We start from the raw sequence: 19,399 nt of genomic DNA, 5'->3' as shown, positions 1-19,399 counted from the left end.
TTAAACAGTTAACATACTATGAAACATCGTATGGTCAGTCATTTCTCAGAACCACAGAAACAGTTATGATATGATTCATAAGATTATTGGGGAAGAACCAGTCTAACATTGTTAACTAAAGAGAAAATGGAGTCAACTGTCCCCTACAATATATGATAGGATAGATAGATAGATAGATAGATAGATAGATATAGATATAGATACATATATATGGCTTTCTATATAAGTACCATTTGGTTGACATATATTTATTAAGAAGCAGTGATTTTTTTTCCTGTTTTCTTTTAAAGGAATAGTTGATTCCCCATGACCCAAGGTTACTCTGTGAAGTTGATTTCTCAACATTTCCCTAAATAATGTGGTAGCTTTTTAGACTCCATTACTTACATCATTTCCAGACCCAGCGATTTGAAGGCTGTTTTCTTTTTCTTATACAGGCAAAGAGACACGAAAAGGCAGGGTCTCTTCCTTCCTCTTTGAGAATTGCAGAAGCCAGTATGTTCTAGATTGCTTATTCCACAGAAACTAGTACATCCAGCTGGGCATTAGTGGCGCACACTTTTAATCCCAACACTTGAGGTAGAGGCAGGCGAATCTCTGTGAGTTTGAGGCCAGCCTGGTCTGCAGAGTTAGTTCCAGGACAGCCAGGGCTATTACACAGAGAAACCCTGTCTCAAAAAAAAAAAAAACAAGAAAAAACAAACAAACAAACAAACAAACAAACCAAAAAAAAGAAACCAGTACATCCGGGGTTGCTTATTCTTCAGAAGCCAGTGTGTTCCAGATTGCGTATTCTTCGGGAAGGCGTATGTTCTAGAGTGCTTGTTCTTTGTCACTGGCTGGCATGTGGAGATGGTCAATCTCACACCATTCACCGTCTCAGACAACCTTAGATGTTTCTACACTGCAAACTAAGCAACTTTAGCCACTACCAACACTTGTGACTTCAGGGAAATTACTCTGCTCCCCATTCGTTGTGGAAAGAGTACTCTGGGTTACCTTTTAACACTCTTTCCCTTAACCCCATGAGAAACAGAAAACTGAAAATGTCTAACTGTAAAGTTGCCCCAGGGATGAGGGGTGTATGTGAGCCACACCTGGAGGAACTTCCCTCCCTCTGGTTCTTGTACAGCTTGTGACCCTCCTGGGGTGGTTCTAGGTACAGGATGCAGCCCTCCTGGGGTGGTTCTAGGTACAGGACGCGGCCCTCTTGGAGTGGTTCTGGGTACAGCATGGCGCCCTCCTGGGGTGGTTCTTGTACAGCATGGTTCCCTCCTGGGGTGGTTCTAGGCACAGCATGTGACCCCCCTCCTGGGGTGGTTCTAGGTACAACACACGGCCCCCCTCTGGGGTGGTTCTAGGCACAGAATGCGACCTCCTGGGGTGGTTCTAGGTCCAGGATGTGGCCTTTCTGGGGTGGTTCTAAGTACAGCATGTAGCCCTCCTCGGGTGGTCTTGTACAGCATGGTACTCTCCTGCAGGTCCCTGAGTAGGTGTGAAGTTCTGAGTCTGGGACAGTCTGGTCCTTTTCCTCCATGTGGGCTGCTCCTACCCCGCTGTCTGATCCTAGGGCTGGCGTGGTCCCTGGGCTACTACTGTCCAGGAGGTGCCATCCTACTGTCTCGCCACATCTTCACCTATAGCCTTGCTCATTTGGTTATCTTGCTGTCCTTCTTTTTCAGAAGTGCGTTACAGAAGAGTGTTTCTTTTTTGAACGACTGGAATCTAATAACTACAATACTTACCGGTCAAGGAAATACTCCGGTTGGTATGTGGCACTGAAACGAACTGGGCAGTATAAACTCGGATCCAAAACGGGACCTGGGCAGAAGGCCATACTGTTTCTACCGATGTCTGCTAAGAGCTGATTCACTTTAGAAACTATTAATGAGAGAAACGAATGTACGCAACTAAGTTTGGATGCCTGGATAAAAACTCATTATGTAACAGTAAGACACTTAACCGTTACCTCAGTAAAGAAAAGCAACAATTTTTGGAAAAAGTTTAGAATTCTCCCTTTTATAGCTTTGGTTGTGACCCAGTGATGATTAGAGCCACAATATTCTTCATTTATTTTCTTTATTAGAAAAGAGGACTTAAACCTATGTGCATTTACAAATTTCCATCGTGGAAATCACGTATGTGAGCCAGGTATTAGCCGCAGACTGTGTCCACCTTTGGTTCACTCAGTCTGTCCCCATTGTGGCTGTGTAACTCTCCGGCAGTTCCCTGTGATAGAGTTTGTAGAACAGGCCTGTGTACACTGCCGGGAGTTCCTCCATGCTGAGGTCAATTTTGTCAAACCCTTCCCTGTGTCCATATAGCAATAGCCTGGCTACCCTGCTGGTGATGGGGGTTGTGTTTTTAGTCCTAGCCAGGTTTTCTAGGTCCATCCATTCGCACTTCAAGCATTCCTGCTGGCAGAAGTTGATAGCGAAGGAACACGGCTGCAGGCGGCAGATCAGGTACAAGTCTGACTTCCCGAAGGCTCCGGGGTGCCTGTGCTGTTGCCGGATGCTCAGCAGAGACCTGAATTCTGACTTCACCCCAGTCTCTTCAAACACCTCTCGGACTGCTGTGTCGCCTACGTGAAAGAGAGAAACAAAGAGATTTTGTTCCTAGAGATGCTGTCAAAGGTTTTCAGTGAAAATCTGGAAGGTTAAAAGCAAAGCTTTGTCTTTGAACTGCTTTCCTGACATTGTGAGATGCACTTTGTATTTAAGATGCCTCTGAGACACTGAGGGTCTCCTTGGAGGCTATGCATGCATCACCACATCATCTTAACCTCTTCCTGCTCTGTTTCCCAGAGACAAGAAGACACTTGCAAACATAGCTGCAGTTAACCTTCTGCTAAATCCTTCAGGAATCTGTAGTGCTGAGCGTACTTGAGTGAGCTGTGAATTGACTCTGACTTGTTTGTGATCGAAGCCCACTGCCCCACAGGGCAAGGCCCTTCACCATGGTTATGCCCGCTCCTAGCTGCCGGTGGAGCCTAGCCTGATTTGGAAACAGCTTTCTCTTGAGATCAGATTCCAGAGAACTTGGGACTCAACCCTTCAACACCAAAATGCAATAGACCTGTTTAATCAAACATTTTCATAAGGCTAGAAATGCACATAATTTTATAATACAACAAGGTTTTCACATTTTATAAATATTTTTAATTAAATACAAATTTCCATGGCAGGACTTTTATTGCCATTAACATAGGTTTATGTCCAGTTTATCTAGACACCCAGGAAGACTGCCTGAATGGACTTCACTGGTTCTGATGCTCTATAGCTTCCTGCCCTAATTGCTTTTCTGGTCCTCTTTAGAATTATTATAGATTATTTAACACCTTCTAATGCCTCGCTGGATGTTTGCCAAACAGCACATAAGTTTGTCTTGCCAGTAATTCTACTGATAATGTCTATGCAATGAAGAGCTATCAAAAGCACATAGTTCCTGTGCACACAAACCATAGACTATCTTTCCTGCCCCCCTGGACACATACCTGCCCCTAAGACATGCTCTTGTTTCTAAGAAACAGTCCTAGAAAGGCTCACAGGAATAACTTACTCTAAAACACAAGACATCTATCCACCATTCTTTAATTATATACTGACTTCCCTGTGACTGAGATTTGTCCATAGGTTAAGCATGGTCAGAAATTGCATTTCATAACTGAAAGCACCAAGACAAGGCATACCTTGTCTACACCATGTAGATATCTGCTTTGGCGTGTGTAAGATGCTGGGTTCAGATCCTGGTACCACATAATGAGAGGGAGGGAACAGTGGCATCAAAGATCATTCTAGGCTCACAGTCTCTGGTAAGAAAATAGTTTTCATCTAGCATACAATACATTATTAAATTTATTATTAAAATGTGGCACTAGTCTTAAATGTTTATATAGTGGCTTCTAACTCTTGTTTAAATATATAGTCTTTAATATGCATATATATATATATACATATATACATGTATGTATGTATGTATGTATGTATGTATGTATTCTCTTAATGCTCTGAAAATAACCCTGGGGATCCCGCTCAGTTCTTAGCACCACTAATCTGACCAGCTGTCTGTAAATGACAGAAACAGGACAGGGTAGACGGGAGAGAGAGAGTGTCCTGCTTAGCAGTCACTACAGTGCAAGGGGGCGACAGGAAGACACTGCTTGGGTGGACCAAATAGTTTAACTTGAATCAGTGTGTCACCAACTAGCCGAAACCAGAAAATGCAAGCCAGTACTTTTGTTTCTGAGATGTGGGACATCCTCCCCTTACACTTCAAAATGGAAGCCTCCCCCTCAGTTTCAACGTGAATTTAAGTTTATCACGATAAACTGTTGCTTCTTTCCAATTATTTTAACAGACTTTAAACTCAGCTGAAATAGCAGTCACTGTGTGTGCAGAATCCAGAAGCTCACGTTTGCTGCTGAAGAGGTACATGCTTGACTGTCAGACTGCATTGCCGAATGGTAGGACAGTACAGAGGCTCCAGTTCCTCCTGCTGTGTAGGAGGTGATGAGAGGTGTCTTGAGGTGGTCTAAGTGATGGGAACCTTTCAGCATGTGGGTTTCTTTGAGCTCCCTCAGGCCCTGCTCACCATCTCTGGTTTCTGAAGCAGGATTTGTTTTTCACCCGTGGTAATATATTTTAGGAAGGCATTTTGTTCCTTTGAACTGCACAAGACACCTTTAGACTCTATACTTAAAGACTTCTATTTGTTTCACACTTTCCCAATTCAATTTCTGTTTTTTTTTTTTTTTTTTTTTTTTTTTTTGGTTTTTCGAGACAGGGTTTCCCTGTAGTTTCTAGAGCCTGTCCTGGAACTAGCTCTTGTAGACCAGGCTGGCCTCGAACTCAGAGATCCGCCTGTCTCTGCCTCCCGAGTGCTGGGATTAAAGGCGTGCGCCACCGCCACCCGGCCCAATTCAATTTCTTAAAAAACTCTTGGCATATCCATGTTTTACCTGCCTGGCTTTATCAGAGAATGAAAGATTCCAAACAAACGAGTCCCCAAATTAACTAGCATTTATTTACTGGTATTTAACTGGCGAATTAACAAACAGTCAATATCGAACTGTTCAGGATGACAGCATTGCAAGAGTGCAGTTCATGCTTTCCTAAACAGTTCCAAGAATCCAATCTCCAGGTGGTCTAGACAATCTGACCTCTTCATGAGAGTACTTGTACTTTGTCCTGGAGATCAGTAGAAACAGGCCGTAGAAGAGAGTTCCAAGGCTACGGTGAATACCAACTTTGGCTTTAGTTTTAGTTCAGATAAGTTATTTTGTTAACCACAGATACTTTAAAAAAAAAACTAGTAGGGCATTTAAAATGATTTAGGCTTAAAGGTAAGATTCTGGAATTATACTTAAACCTGAATTTACACATACTTAACTTAAAAATGTGTTTTTTCATTTACATCTAAGTCTGTCTGAAATTCTTAGGATCTACTGGAGTTCAAAGGGGGGAAAACCCACCTCAATTCATTTGAAAAAGCATGTCCCAGGAAGGAAAGGCACATGGGGCTGCAGACGGCTTCCCCTCTGTGCAGGGTGAGAAAGCTAGACTTGAGTTACTTTGTTCACGCACACTCACCTACCACATAGGTAATGGGAGAAAATGAAGAAGGTGGCCTTATAGAAAAATGGCCTTGGCTCTCAGTATTTGGCACCCCTACACAATACAGATATTTTTGAAGACATGGTCTAAGTAGCACAGGGTGGCCTGAAACACCATCCTCCTGCCTCAGCCTCCTTAGTAGTAGGCTAAATAGGCATGTGTCATCACGCCAAGGTCCCCAGAGTACACAGTGTCAACAGACTGCCCGCCAGAGAACTCAGCAGTCAGTGAGAATCTAAAACCAAGGTTTGCTTCACATATCTGAACGCCATCCACGTGCTTATGGGTTGTTAGGAGCTGGCCACGTAAATGCATACAGGGCATTTGGATCATGTAACATGTAAACTCAGACTTTATGGACGTACACTCAAATGTAAACATACACAGGAGACTGCTCCGTACAGTGCTGGTTAAAGAGAAATGAGGATGTGCATGCTAAAGGAGAGATCTTTGAGAAATACTATTAATATCTAATAATATTGAATTTAACCTAATGGTTGAAGGCACAGCCTAATTCTATACTTTGAAGATGAGTGACTGAGTACTTAGCCTCCATTCTATCTCCCTATAAGCTGATTTGGGGGAGAGAGGAGATATGTCATTTCTCACTTGAGACTTCCTCATAAGGTATTTTATTATGTTCTAGATTATTCATAAATAGTTGGCAAAATTTTAAAAGATAATTATATCACTATTTCCTTGTAGTTGGCTTTATTATATTTCAAGCTCATTTTTTTAAATTATCATTCACCCATATGTGACCATAATGTTGTCAAGAATTCAAAATTTAATAATTTTAGCCCTATCTGAAAAACCTTTATAGTGAACGTCTCAAGTTGCTCCTTTCCCTATCGCCGTAGAACACCCTGGACAGGTGTGTTAACGCTCCCCTAGGGCTGAGCTGTGCCAGAAAACTCATGTTCACTGTACATCAGCACTCAAGAAATATGCCTAAAAATTTCTGACTTGGTCTGAGCCAATTAGAAAATTTAAATTCTTATTCTTAGATATAAAGGAGGAAAGGAGACATATGAATTTCCCAAACATTTTCAATCTTATCAGAAATATATACATACATACCGATATCTTCTCCGGGCTCTGACAGGCCTCCTGGAAACTTCCACATATTTTTCAACTGCAGTACAAAGTAAATAAATAGCTCATGACATGATTCACTCTCATTCTCTCCTGCCTCTCTCTGCCGGCTTCTACCCTAGTCCACCCGCAGCTGGTTACGGTATTAAATATGTGTTTATTTTACTCTATTTCTGCTATTACTACTGCATTTTTTCTCGTCGGAGGTTGATGGCGATTGATGAAATCTTTTCCTCGTACTCTTGAGGAAGCAGAAGTGGTGTTACTCAGCTAATGTGATAACCTTGTATTACTGAACCTTTGGAGGAAATATCTATTGATTTGTGTACTTTACAGAACTTGGCTGCTAGTTGAATATGAACAATAGGATCTTACAGATGCTGCTATACGTAGAGTACAGAAGAAATGTAACCGCCAAGGTTTGCTCCTCTAGAGTTTTACATGCATTTACTGTATCTGTCTCTGCTCAGAGATTACTCAAGACTTCTGCGTGTTAATAGTTTTATGTAAAATGTTATTGCTTTTTATGAGTAGTGTGAATAAAATTACTTTGGTTTCTTGACTATCATTTCTTTGTATTTTCTCATTGATCATTTCAATTTTTTTTTTTTTGGTGGGAGGATGCTAAGGAGGTAAACCTGATCTCTAGAAGAAATAAGGATAGCGTGAAATAATTATGAGTTGGCACCAGACAGTTTACTCAAGGCTGACATGATTTGTTTCCTTGTAGAATTCTTCTGTATGTGGTGATCATACTATAAATCTCAAGAATGAGAAGTGACCTCATAAACCAGCAGATCTCATACTCTTCATTCGTAAAACCTTTGTGGACCTTCCACTGTGCGCTGTGCCCCCTGGCTTCCTGGAGTGTGCTTCTGAGAGCATGCTTCAGCTCTCAGCTATGTGGACTTGGAGGCCTGTGGCAGGGTCCCTGCTTTCTACACTGTTGCTTACTCGGTATAGAATCCAGGCTTTCCATCCTGTGTCCAGCTCTGGCCCGACATGAACTCATAAAGCATATTATGCCTCACTTTACTAGCATAGAGAGCTCCCTCATCTGCAAGGGTACATTCTCTTTTGGGTCACACTTTGAAATGGTTCTGGAAGCTTTGTTTTTCTGGAAACTCATATCTGTACTAAGAATGAATGATGCAATAGGACACTTGAGAACTTGGTATTATTATGACACTGGCCTGTACATACACCACCATTCTGTCTTCACAGCAAAGCCTGTCAGTGCCTACGATTTGCATTTCAAACCTAAACCCGTGTCTGGCTCCCAGGGTCCCACACATGGGTCCTACCATGTCTGTCAAATCACATTCCCTGCTCTCCAGTCATTACCATTAAATGGATATATTTATGTCCAACCCAAACAAAAACCTTACTAAAGGCTAGGTCCAGTACTACTCTTAGGTATTATAAATACCATTATATAAATTTATGTTGATGGTAGAAAGCTTTGTTTGGGTCAGAGATGTGACTTTAAGCCTCATAAGTTACTTAGAATAATTTCAGATAACGTTTCTGAGAAATTATGATGTTGTAAGTATATATAATAAGGAAAATGTTTAATTCTGTCCAGCAGTATTTAACGAAGGGTCAGAAAGTGTAGAGTTAGGTACTCTTGACGGGGCTCGGAGGCAGCACTGGCCCCGACTTGGTTCCCAGCATCACAGAAGTAGAAAAGGCATCCTCCTTTACTTTGACATCAATGCCAAGCGTGAAAACATTTCTTTTTTTTTAATTATTTAACTTTATTTTATGTGCATTGGTGTGAAAGTGTCAGATCCCCTGGAAGTGGAGTTACAGGCAGTTGTGAGCTGCCATGTGGGTGCTGGGAATTGAACTTGGGTCCTCTGGAAGAGCAGCCAGTACTCTTAACCACTGAGTCGTCTCTCCAGCCCATGATTGTGTTTTTTCTCTTAATCTTTGATGCTTCTAGTAGCCTGGACTCCTCCTTTGACCTTTATGTACTGTTGCCCGTCTCTCAGGTCAAATTCCACCGCCAGCATTCCTGACCACAGTGATGGTTCTGCATGGCATCCAGTGTGGCAGCCACTGGTCAAACTCTGCCTTCACACAGCCAATTCTAATTTCTCAGTTTATTTCTCTATCCTTTATATTTTTAAAAAATTATTTAAAATTTTTATTTGTGGGTACAAATTCTCTCTCTCTCTCTCTCTCTCTCTCTCTCTCTCTCTCTCTCTCTCTCTGTGTGTGTGTGTGTGTGTGTGTGTCACATGGATGAGGGCACCAGAAGAGGTCAAAGAAGGCATCAGATTCCCACAAGCCAGAGTTAGAGGTGACTGTGAGCCTCCTGACATGGGTGCTGTGAGCCAAACTCTAGTTTGAGGAGCAAGTGCTTTTAACTGCTGAACCATTTCTCTAGCGCCTAGCCTTTTATTTCTTTTCTTTCTTCTCCCCTCATCTTCTCTCCCCTCCTCTCTTCTCTTCCCTCTCCCATGCTCCTTCTCTCCTCTCTTTCTTAACCCAGTAAGAAACTCTACCAGTCTGAGTTGAAATGTCACATCCGCTGAAGCATCTCTGGAGGCTCTTAGGGCAAAGAATCCGTTCTACAACTGTCTAGACATTGAGCTGCAGGGCTGTCAGGATGGCATGTCCTCAATCTCTGTCCTCTCCATACTGGGAGCAGAGCTCCTGGCAATGCTTAGGATGCTCCCTCAGTAATGGATCTTCCCAGTTAAACACTATCAGCTATGATATTCTACAGTCATGAGTAAGCATGACACCGAGGATCTCACTAGCAGTTTCAGGCCTCTATCTTGACTTGATTTAAATATCTAAGTGTTCCATAACTGCTCACAGATAACTATTAAAGTATCTTTCAGTATTCCTTTAGCCAGCTCAACATTTCTTCTACATGATATTTTTCCCTAGGGAGAATATCTAGAAAGCAATCTACAAGGCAGGAACAACTTACTTTATTTCGATCTTGTACAACCAGCACTTTTCTGGTGCTATCATCAAACACAGCACCTTTGGGGGGTGGAAGATAATTGCAGAACATTAATTCCATTCGCCTTCAACTCCTCCCATAGTCACCTATGGTCATAAGAATCCCACCCATATTTGAAGGTCCAGATACCTCAACCAAGAAGACTGTGAAGCACTTCTCCGCTAAGGAAAGCATTGCTCAGCTGACCAGTTTTCTTTCTTTTCCTCTTCTCTCCTCCTTTCTTCCTTTTTGTTTTCTTTCCTTCCTTCCCTCAACAATTTGGAACTCCCAGGGTAGTTACAACCTATGTTAAACTTGTACTAGAATCATCTGCATAACTTTTACTATAGATTGTCTATGTCTTGTGGCACAGATGAAGATCTTTTTCATAATTTAATAATTTTCTTTGGTGTTCAGTTATGAGACACCATCTATTGAGTGTTTAGAACTTTCCCTGTCTCACAGATCTAGAAGCTAAGAAGTCCAGGGTCATAATGCCGATACATGTAGCGTCTCAGAAGGGCTGCTTCTCATAGAGAGCTCCCCACAGGAGGAAGGGGCTCTAATGCCTTGCTGAAGCTCTGCCCACAGGACCCAGCCATCTGTGCAGGCCTCACCTATTCATGCAGCACCTGGGGACTGGGTCTCTAACCTGACACAAGCATTCATCCCTCGGGACTCAAAGCACCGAAGACACAACTGCACTTCTTGCTCTAATTCTTACTCCTGAAGCACAGTGCAGGCCTCTGCATCCTGAGAGAGATCCCGATTATCTTGATATCCATCAAGACCTGTCTGAGGCCAGTTCCGTTTCCTTGTTGTGCGCGCATATATTTTCTAGCACACTCATACATGGGAAGCTTTATTCTCTATGTGCTTACAATCTAGCACTTTCATTCACACATTCATCATGCACACTGCTCAGTACACTGTGGACTTCGCTAGATGTTAGGACCCAAACCAAATATTTCTTTGGTATTTAAATATTTTTCCCTTTTTATTTGTGTGAGTGTTTTGTCTGCATGTATGTCTGTACCATGTGCATGCGGTACCTAAGGAGGCCAGAGAGGGTGGTGGATACTCTGGGATTGGAGTTACCCTGTAGGTGTCAGGAATCAAACTCAGATTCTCTGGAGGAGCACCAAGTGCTTTTAACTGCTGAGCCATCTCTCCAGCCCCTGTTTTTAGTATCTTTTGTTTGGGCAATCCTGGGTCAAAACCATAAATTGTAGTAGATTCCCTGACATGGGCTAAGTTAACCATATCCATATGTGATTTTCTATATATGTATATTTTCTATATACTTACCCATTCTTTCAACATTCATTGAGTCTTTTTATGTAACAGACAGAGTCCTTTGTGTATTAACTGAGCTCCTGTCATGCAGGAGGCATTTCAGCAGGTGCTGGGGATACAGTGGTAAACATGGCAACACCTCCTGAGACCTCATATCCCGCTGTGTGTGTGGAGGGGAGACACACTGAAGGTAAGCCACACAGAATGTCAGAGAGGCCACGCTTGTGAAGGAGCAAGCTTGTTTGTAACTGAGGGCTGGAGAGATGCTCAGACGTTAGGAACCTGTACCGTCCTTGCAGAGGCCCCGAGTTCAGTTCCCAGCACTCATTTCAGATGCCTTACAACTACCTGTAACTCCATTTCCTGGGATCTGATGGCCCTCCTTGGTCTCCATGGATATCTGCTCACACATGGCAGACACGAACACACACATGCTACAAATAAAATTTACTTTAAAAATTCAGCATTAAAAAGTACCTGAAATGAAACATTGCACTTGGTACTTGGAGGCAGGAAAGGACACCAGTAATCGTAATTAACTCAGTGAGGGAGGGGTCGAAGGCGCCAGTCCCATTGGACTTTCCAAAGGTTAGAGTGCCAAGAAACCTACTTTTAGACCTGAAGATTTTGTGATTCCCTATCATCTCTTTTCTTTAATGTATTCACTACCATTATAAATATAGAGCGAAAAAGATATTAAGCACAATTGGAGCGACCCCTGCTGGCCACAGGACAAAGCATAAAGCAACACAAGATTGGGGTTAAACAGAAGTTCCTTTCTAGCACATTAGATAGACATGGTGTGGCTCCTGTGCAGTAGCTCAGGCATCTGTCATATGGTCACGCAAGTGTCCTAAGAAGTGACCGAGTTTACACAGCCATCCGTGGGAGAGCTAGGCTTAATACTCATTCTTCATTTCCAGTGGGCACTCTCATGGACAGCATTGCTCCATAAGACACAGCAACTGTTCCGTAGTAAACGATGTCATCATCCATCCATCCATCCATCCATCCATCATCCTTACACCCATCCATCCATCCATCCATCCATCCATCATCCTTACACCCATCCATCCATCCATCCATCCATCATCCTTACACCCGTCCATCCACCCATCCATCCATCATCCTTACACCCATCCATCCACCCATCCATTCATCATCCTTACACCCACCCACCCACCCCACCCATCTAGCCATCACCCATGGTATACTGGGTGCCTACTTTGTACTTGGCTCTGTATTCACTTGAGGAAACAATGGTGAACAAGACACAAAATGTCTGGCTTCAGGAAGTTTGCATATTGTTGAGGAGAGGAAGTACATATATAACTTTGAGTTGTATTGGATGCTATAAAGAGAAACAGATCTGGATAAAGTGTCACAGATTGGTGGGATAGGCATGGAGGAGGTCCCTATCTTAGATAGGATGTTTGGGAGCTTTCCTGAAGTCAGCAAAATGCTTCCAATGCAAGCACAGGGAGCTGGGTCCAGATCCTTAGCTTCAGGCACAGTGCATCTGTAGACCCAGTGCCAGAAGGTGGAAGATCCTCTTGGCTTGCTACCTCACCAGCCTAGCCAAATCAGTTGCTCTTGGTTATAAAACACAGGCAGATGGCACCTAAGGTGGCCTACACACACACACACACACACACACACACACACACGATGGCTTTGCATAACTTCCGATGAAGCATCAACCTATCCCCAAATGACTGGGTAGAATCCTCTGAGGTGGAGCCCACAGAAAGTTTCTGAATGTCTACTTGCTGCAGGGGAAGAAGGCTACAGATAGAGCATAGTACTGGACATTCCCATAAGCTCACTTACAACACTTTGGATATGCAAACCAGCCTAAGATAAAGATTACATGAAAAAACCCAAATTACTAAGGTAATCGTTAACTTGCATTGTCTTTGATTTATTTAAGAATTCCTTTCTATTTTAGGTTTTTTTTTTTCCTGGAAACCTGAGAATTCCCTTAATCGTGCTCACAAAGGATGGTCCTGAGAGCTGCAGCAACAACAGCCAGCACAGAGAAATTAGCAGGAGTCAGAATCTTGGGGATGGAGGTAGCTGCTCATTTGGCAAGCCCTCTAGATTTCAATGCCCTCGGCAGTGAGAGTTTCCTGTTCTGAAGCCAATGGGGAGTTCAAGGCTCTACACAGGTTATATTGTTCTCTCACACCACTACCATTCGGCACAATAACCATGTAAAAGTGTTAGGAATCAACAGTCAAACAACTGCCTGGCCTCAAGTTCAACCTAAAAGTTATCCTGCATGACTTTACACATTTAGTGCATATTTAATACTAGGATGTGTGAAACAACCATGAGCTTTGTCATAATCAAAATGGGGTTCCTTGTGTCAATCCTAACAAAAGGAGATAAAGCTGGGAGATTAGGCAGACAAGTTCTTAATATGAATGCCTGATAATAACAATTACGAAGGACTGCTGGAACCAGAGCTGGCTGAAGCCAGCACAAAGAGTACTCCGCGAGGACACGCTCAGCTACTATTATTCTTACTGTCTGTGTGCAAGGATTACTCTTTTAAGTACCTGCTCTAATAGTCTCAATTTTATACTTTTCCCCCACTGGTGTATGAGACTCTGGCCATGATGGTACAGTACATCTCTACTTGGCTCCTGGAGGTTAGGAGGGAGCAGTTGCTAAGCCAGGATGGTACATGGGTCAAGTTCTAGTTGGCAGCTGTCTTGGCTGTGCCTATCTACAGAGAGGCCCATAAAGCGATGCCATGGCCAAGACACCACGCATATGTGATAGGACAGGCCTAACCCCCGCCCTGGTTCTCTGGTACTATGATAGGACAGGCCTAACCCCCGCCCTGGTTCTCTGGTACTATGATAGGACAGGCCTAACCCCCGCCCTGGTTCTCTGGTACTATACCAGGTAGGGAAAATCTGGCTTCTTGCTGTCACCCTACTCTCCACCTTCCAGTCAGAGCATGGGAAAGGTAGGTCATATCCACTAGGAAGACAGAGCTGATAGCTCTGTGTGTGTGTGTGTGTGTGTGTGTGTGTGTGTGTGTGTGTGTTCTGAGCATGCCTGTGTCTCAAAGAGCCCAAGGACACTCAGCCCAGAACCCTGGCTGAAAGAATATCTCATGTACTACAAACATTTAATGCAAGGAAGACCTGGGAGATTGTGCTTCTGGGTTTAAAGATTTGCAAAGCAGGGTTCAGGTACTGTTAAACAAAACATTCATATACAAAAATAAATCTAAGGGCTGAAGAGAAGGGTCCATTGTAAGACTGCTGTTGTTCTTGCAAAGGACCTGAGGTCAGTTCCCAGAACCCATATGGGGGCTCACAACCGCCAGTAACTCTAGTTCCATTTGATCTGACACCCTCTTCTGTCCTCTGCCAGCTTCAGACATGCATGCGGTGTGCTTACATGCATACTGTAAAACACTCACACACATAAAAATAACTGGCTGGGTGTGGTGGCCCATGCCTTCAATCCCAACACCCTGGAAACATAGGCAGGTGGATGCTGTAGGATGGAGGCCTGACATACATGGCGAGTTTCGAGCCAGCCAGGGTAACACAGATCTTGTCTCAAAAAATGTTTAATTGAAAAAGAGGCCAAGGACTGGAGAGATGGCTCAGAGGTTAGGAGCACTCCCTGCTCTTCCAGAGGACCCGAGTTCAATTCCCTCAATTTTGTCTTTTAAAACTTATTCTTGCCTCCTTGAAGATGCTCTAAATTTACTATGACATGTGTATTCTATTGCAATACACTTGAATCACAAAAAAGTTACTTTCTGGAGAATATCATTGTTTGTTTGGGGTAACGTGCTTTATTTCCTTATCCCAATTCAGAGCCACCCCTGAGAAGTGGCGTTCAGTCATCTGTGTGGAGCATGCTCAGTGTGGCCTTTGGGAAGCCCGCTCCTCCTCCCCTTGTTCTCTGCACTACCCTGTGATTCACAGGACAGACAGCCTTTTGCTGTTTTAAAAGCATGATGCCACAGTCACAAAGCACTCACTGAACCAGCATCCACGGACAAACTCGCAGCTCAGCTGCCAGAAGACATGGCAAACCTGTGAAAAGGTATTTCTGGTAGGCATTGCTCTGAAACTGACCTGCAACCCCTACTTGGTGTGTAGCATATCCTGGCAGTCTGCTGGGTCCTTCTCCCAGCCAGAGGGTCAGCGTGGAGGAATCGGACTCTGCGTGGTGGAAGTGAAAGCCCAGGGAAGCGGCAGGGGCGATGAAGTGGCTTTGCAGGATGGGGACGTGCAGCCATGCAGCTACCCTTCCTTCAGATCGCCACCTTTGTACAGCAGCTAGAACAGAGAGGGAGGAAGATAACAATCTGTAAATCTCTTCTGGGACGTGAGCAGTCATGTCTCTCTGCATTACTACAGCCCAGTTATGCGATTCTTCTTTGCCCATCACCGCGCTGGTGTTTATAACCATACCTCCTAAGTACAGGTCAGCACACAGCAGGTGCTCAGTCATCATAGAGTGGACAAAGGAACTGACTTCAAGTAAATATGGGCTTTCCTAGTTTCTTCTCTCCATGTTGGTCCTGCATATGCTACAGGGCACACCACCACTGAGTCACATCCCCAGCCCATTCTGTTTCTTTTAATGTCCTTAATTTTAACATTCATAATGATAATGAAGGGTGTTTTTTAACCCTTCCTGTGAGAGTTCTGATGTTATTTTTGGTTTACAATCTGCAAGGTGGTTAAAAATAAGAGTAAAAAAAAAAAGTCAGAATTCTCTATTACTAGCCTGAAGAAGTTTTTAAGTTTTTTTATTGTGATTTTTACTTTCACACAATGTCTACAGCTTATATTATGCCCTTTATAATACGCTACATAGTAAGCAGTCTATTAGTATAATTCCTACAGTGAAAGTGAATTTCTCAACAGCAGCAGCTTCCCTCATGTATCCTACATGCTACCCAGCTAACTTTCACTCTAAACATTTATATTATTTAAAACTCTCCTTATTATAAACGCCATTCTGAATATAGATAGGTTTTCTATCTTAGAAATCTTTAAATTTTTTTATTTTCCTGTGGGATTAAGCCAGAGCGGCGGCAGAGGGAGGGGCTCACTTACTTGAGCCTTAGGTGTCTCAGATGCTTAATGTCATCCAAGAGCTCAGACCTTGAAAGACAAGTAACTTGTGGGCGGGGAAATGCCATGTCACAGCTGAGACCTCAGCAAAGCCTCTCAATCACTGCTCACTCCCCCACCCTTCATCCCACCCTCTCTACCTTGGTTCCCAGGTATGTCATTATCCATTTCCTGGTCATCCGCCTTTCTCTTCTCTTCCTTGGCCTTGCTTATGTAAGCTCCTCCCTGCTAAGGACCATGGGCTCACCATCTCTGAGGGTCAATTTGCCTAGCACAGTGATCAGTTGTTGGTCCTTAAGAGACTTCTTGATTTGATGCAGCATGAACTGTGGCTATAGAATCAGATTCTTCTACCTTGTTTTCTCTATCTGAATCATTTTTAGTTGAGGCATAATGACAGAGCAAGGTGCATTAGAAGCATTCTGACCTCTGCAGACACCATAACCAACGCCTCCTTTGAGAACATTTATACCACGCAGTCATGCCCCCCCCCACCCCCGTGCTCCTTCCCAGGCAATCCTCCAACCAAATGAAAAGGCTGCCTTCTAAAGCTGCGGTGTTTGATTTTCCTTTTAAACTTTACCTTGGACCATCTGCGTTACCACTGCTTCAACTAAAACACGAGTTCTTGCCCAGTTCTGGCCTCGCTTAAGTCTTAACTTTTCCTCTCCACTTGTTACCTCAAACCATCTCAAAACTGAACCCAGTGCCCGCGGAGCTTTCTCCAGAGGCCTGCTAATGCTCATTCCTCACAGCAGAATTGGAAATCTCAGACCGCACTCTGTCAAGAATGCTGTCCTTCCTTTCTGTCCCCCTCTAAGAAGCATGGCCCCTCCCTGCATCTCCACATCTTGTACCTGTTCCTGGCAGCCCGGCTCCTGTATGACCTCTCCAACAAGTCTCTTAAGCACTGTGCAGGTGCCACCATGGCGTGGCGTGAACTGGAAAACACATGATGTCTGTGTGCTTCCCTAGACTGTATCGCACACCACCTAACCTGCCTGCTAGTTTTCTATTTCTAGTTAAAATGCCATGAACTTGCAGTCCTCGAAGTAGAAGCAGGGCTATTTCACCGCCACTGCAAATCGTATGCGGTGCCAGGCATGGTAATTTCTTCTGTAATCCTGGTGCTCTGGAAGCAGAGGTAGGAGGGTCATGAGTGCATAGCCAGCTTGAGCTACCGATAACATTTGCCTGCCTCAAAACTCCTCTGCCAAGGAATAGTCTACGTAGGGCTATAATATGTAGGGTTATAGCACACTGTAACCCTAACATCTGAGCTGTCTGTAACAAAACAGCAGTGCCGGAATAGTGACCTTCACGTGCAAACATGCTTTAGCAGCCATCACGAACATATTACAATGCTTAGTCTCTTCCAAGAGACAGGTATCCTATCAGGCTTTCTTCTCTGATTAGTTCTTCTTTACAGGCACTGCTGGTTAGCTTTGTATGACTCCATCATAACAAACTACAAGTAACTCATAGAGTAGTGTGGAGAAAACACGGACCCAGAGCCAGGGGAAGGTACACACTGCCTCCGTGCCTTGGCGTCATCGTCAACTGGGATGAGCATGTATGCCTCAGGTTATGAAGATGACATGAACTCCTATAGAGTCTTAAAACGATAATTACAGTGAAATGTTTTATTAAAGAAATGCAAAAAAATTGTACTTCATAGATGAGGGATTTCATTCAGGGTGTCTTTTGCTCATCCGTACCCAGTAACTAGGCTGGCTAGCGTTATTCACTAAGAAGTCTTTCCAGGGGTCATCTGATTAGTGCCTGGGAAAGCTCATGGAACAGTCTGGGACTTAAACCCTGGACACGTTTCCAAATCCAGCCCACTTTCTGGAGTGGTGCTTGGATTAGCACTGGTCACCGGCACTACAAATCCATACGTGTGAACATCTCAGCGGATGCATGGATCCGATTCTCCTACTGGGGCTTCTCAGCACTTACTAGCAGGAGAGATGATGTGAAGCCGACTGGTTTGATGAGGAAGGCGATGCAGCATTAGAGATGCTGACTTGCCATGCTGCTCACAGGGTAAGGTTCATCTGTGGTTGCCTGGTTGTGTGCAAAAAACCTTTCCATAGCCGAACTTCCAGATTGTGTTTTCAGTCTGAAAAACAGACTGGTCGAATAAACCACACTTATCCAAAAGTTAGGGCTCCTTCACTCAAGCTTCCTTTCAGCTAATTGGGCTCATCATATGTTCCTATTGGAAACGGCAAAGCTTTGCAGGTAGAAACAAGCAGCACTGGTTCTTGACCTGTCAGCTCCTATCTACCCCGACTGGGTTTTGCCTAGCAAAGACCGTGACAGAATCTAAGTGCCAGCAAAACTAAGGCTGCAAGGTAGCAAACAGTGAGCTTATCAGCATTTCCTAAGAGTTAAAAATGTGGGTGCTGAGAACCAGCGGCAATCGCAAGGGCGAGTATACAGGGTTTAGACCCGGACATGGCCGAGGGAACTTCCAGGTCACAGCTAGAGGACCGTGCGGTGTCCTTTCAGCTTTCACTTCAGAGCCCGCAAGCTCCGCCCTAGTTTCCGGGGCCCGAGACCTGCACTTGCCCTGCAAGAGCCTCCGGAAGGCGGCAGCGTCCAGCCCGTGCAGCGCGCGGTGCCGCGCCAGATGTACCGAGACGCCCCCAAATTTGTCCAGTTCTCCTTGCAGCTCGCCCGCGTCCCCCGGGCTGCCCGAGGCTGCGCGCGCCCCTGCACGGAGCCAGGCTAAGCCGGCAAGGAGCAGCGGCGACCGCCAGCAGCCGGCTCCCTGCAGCCACCTCATCGCTGCGCCCTAGCCTGTCCGACTAGTGACGTACGCCTCTGCCCCGCCCGGCCCGTCTCGCGTAGTCCCGCCCCGCTCGCCTCGCTTTGCCCCGCCCACCCCCGCCTCGCCCCGCCTAGCTCCGCCCATCACGCATCTTTCCCCCCCCCCCCCCAGCCTTCGCCTCCTGGCTCTCCCCCGCCGGGTCTCACCGTCCGCAGCACGCCCCGCCCCTTCCCGCCCCCGCCTCGTCGTCCGGCACAGCCTCGCCTCTTCTTCCGGCGATCGCCCCGCCCCACCTCGCCGCGAACAATCTCGCGGCGTTTTACGGCGCTCGCTCCGCCCCTCTCGCCAGGAGGAGGGCTGACCGTAAACTCTAGAAAAGTGTCGCCACCGGCTGAGACTGAGCAGGGCTTTCGGCGGCAGAGCTCGGCGGATTCGACCGTGAAGTGTCTTCGGTGGCTCCGGACATAGGGGAGAAATTTTCGTGGTTTTTTTTTTTTTTTTTTGCTACTTTAAGCCAACCGACATCTGCTTCGGGTCTCGG

General features: G+C 44.8%; 2 protein-coding genes across 7 annotated transcripts in view; one reads left to right on the top strand and one right to left on the bottom strand.

The window, feature by feature from the left end:
* Fgf2 (fibroblast growth factor 2) overlaps positions 1–3,980 on the top strand; it is a 91,357-nt gene extending 87,377 nt beyond the window's left edge. Inside the window, exon 4 of one of the 2 annotated variants that reach the window (XR_005287380.1) lies at positions 1,683–1,700. Coding sequence is in view for 1 of the 2 variants with exons in the window: in XM_038347364.1 (XP_038203292.1) it covers positions 1,683–1,868 (186 nt within the window). In the remaining variant the exon portion in view is untranslated. Of the gene's footprint in view, positions 1–1,682 lie in introns of both variants that reach the window. The other variant, XM_038347364.1, reaches the window with a different exon arrangement.
* Positions 2,063–19,337, bottom strand: Nudt6 (nudix hydrolase 6). Of its 5 annotated transcripts, none has more exons than XM_038347361.2 (5): positions 19,221–19,337; positions 15,075–15,278; positions 9,655–9,710; positions 6,696–6,750; positions 2,063–2,584 (listed from the first exon to the last, which is right to left on the bottom strand). In XM_038347361.2, exons 4-5 carry the CDS (start codon positions 6,739–6,741, stop codon positions 2,187–2,189), a joined length of 444 nt encoding a protein of 147 aa, XP_038203289.1. In that variant the 5' UTR covers positions 6,742–6,750; positions 9,655–9,710; positions 15,075–15,278; positions 19,221–19,337; the 3' UTR covers positions 2,063–2,186. The 5 variants fall into 5 exon arrangements, with proteins under 5 accessions (XP_038203289.1, XP_038203285.1, XP_038203287.1 ...); XM_038347357.2 differs by lacking the exon at positions 19,221–19,337 and adding an exon at positions 18,657–18,895; XM_038347359.2 differs by lacking the exon at positions 19,221–19,337 and adding an exon at positions 18,042–18,646.
* Between the last annotated feature and the right edge of the window lie 62 nt (positions 19,338–19,399).

The sequence above is a fragment of the Arvicola amphibius genome, chromosome 11 (genome assembly GCF_903992535.2).
Source record: "Arvicola amphibius chromosome 11, mArvAmp1.2, whole genome shotgun sequence".
In the NCBI taxonomy this organism is placed as follows: Eukaryota; Metazoa; Chordata; class Mammalia; order Rodentia; family Cricetidae; genus Arvicola; species Arvicola amphibius.
The sequence above is the reverse complement of the archived record's forward strand: the minus strand, read 5'-3'. Positions and strand labels throughout refer to the sequence as shown.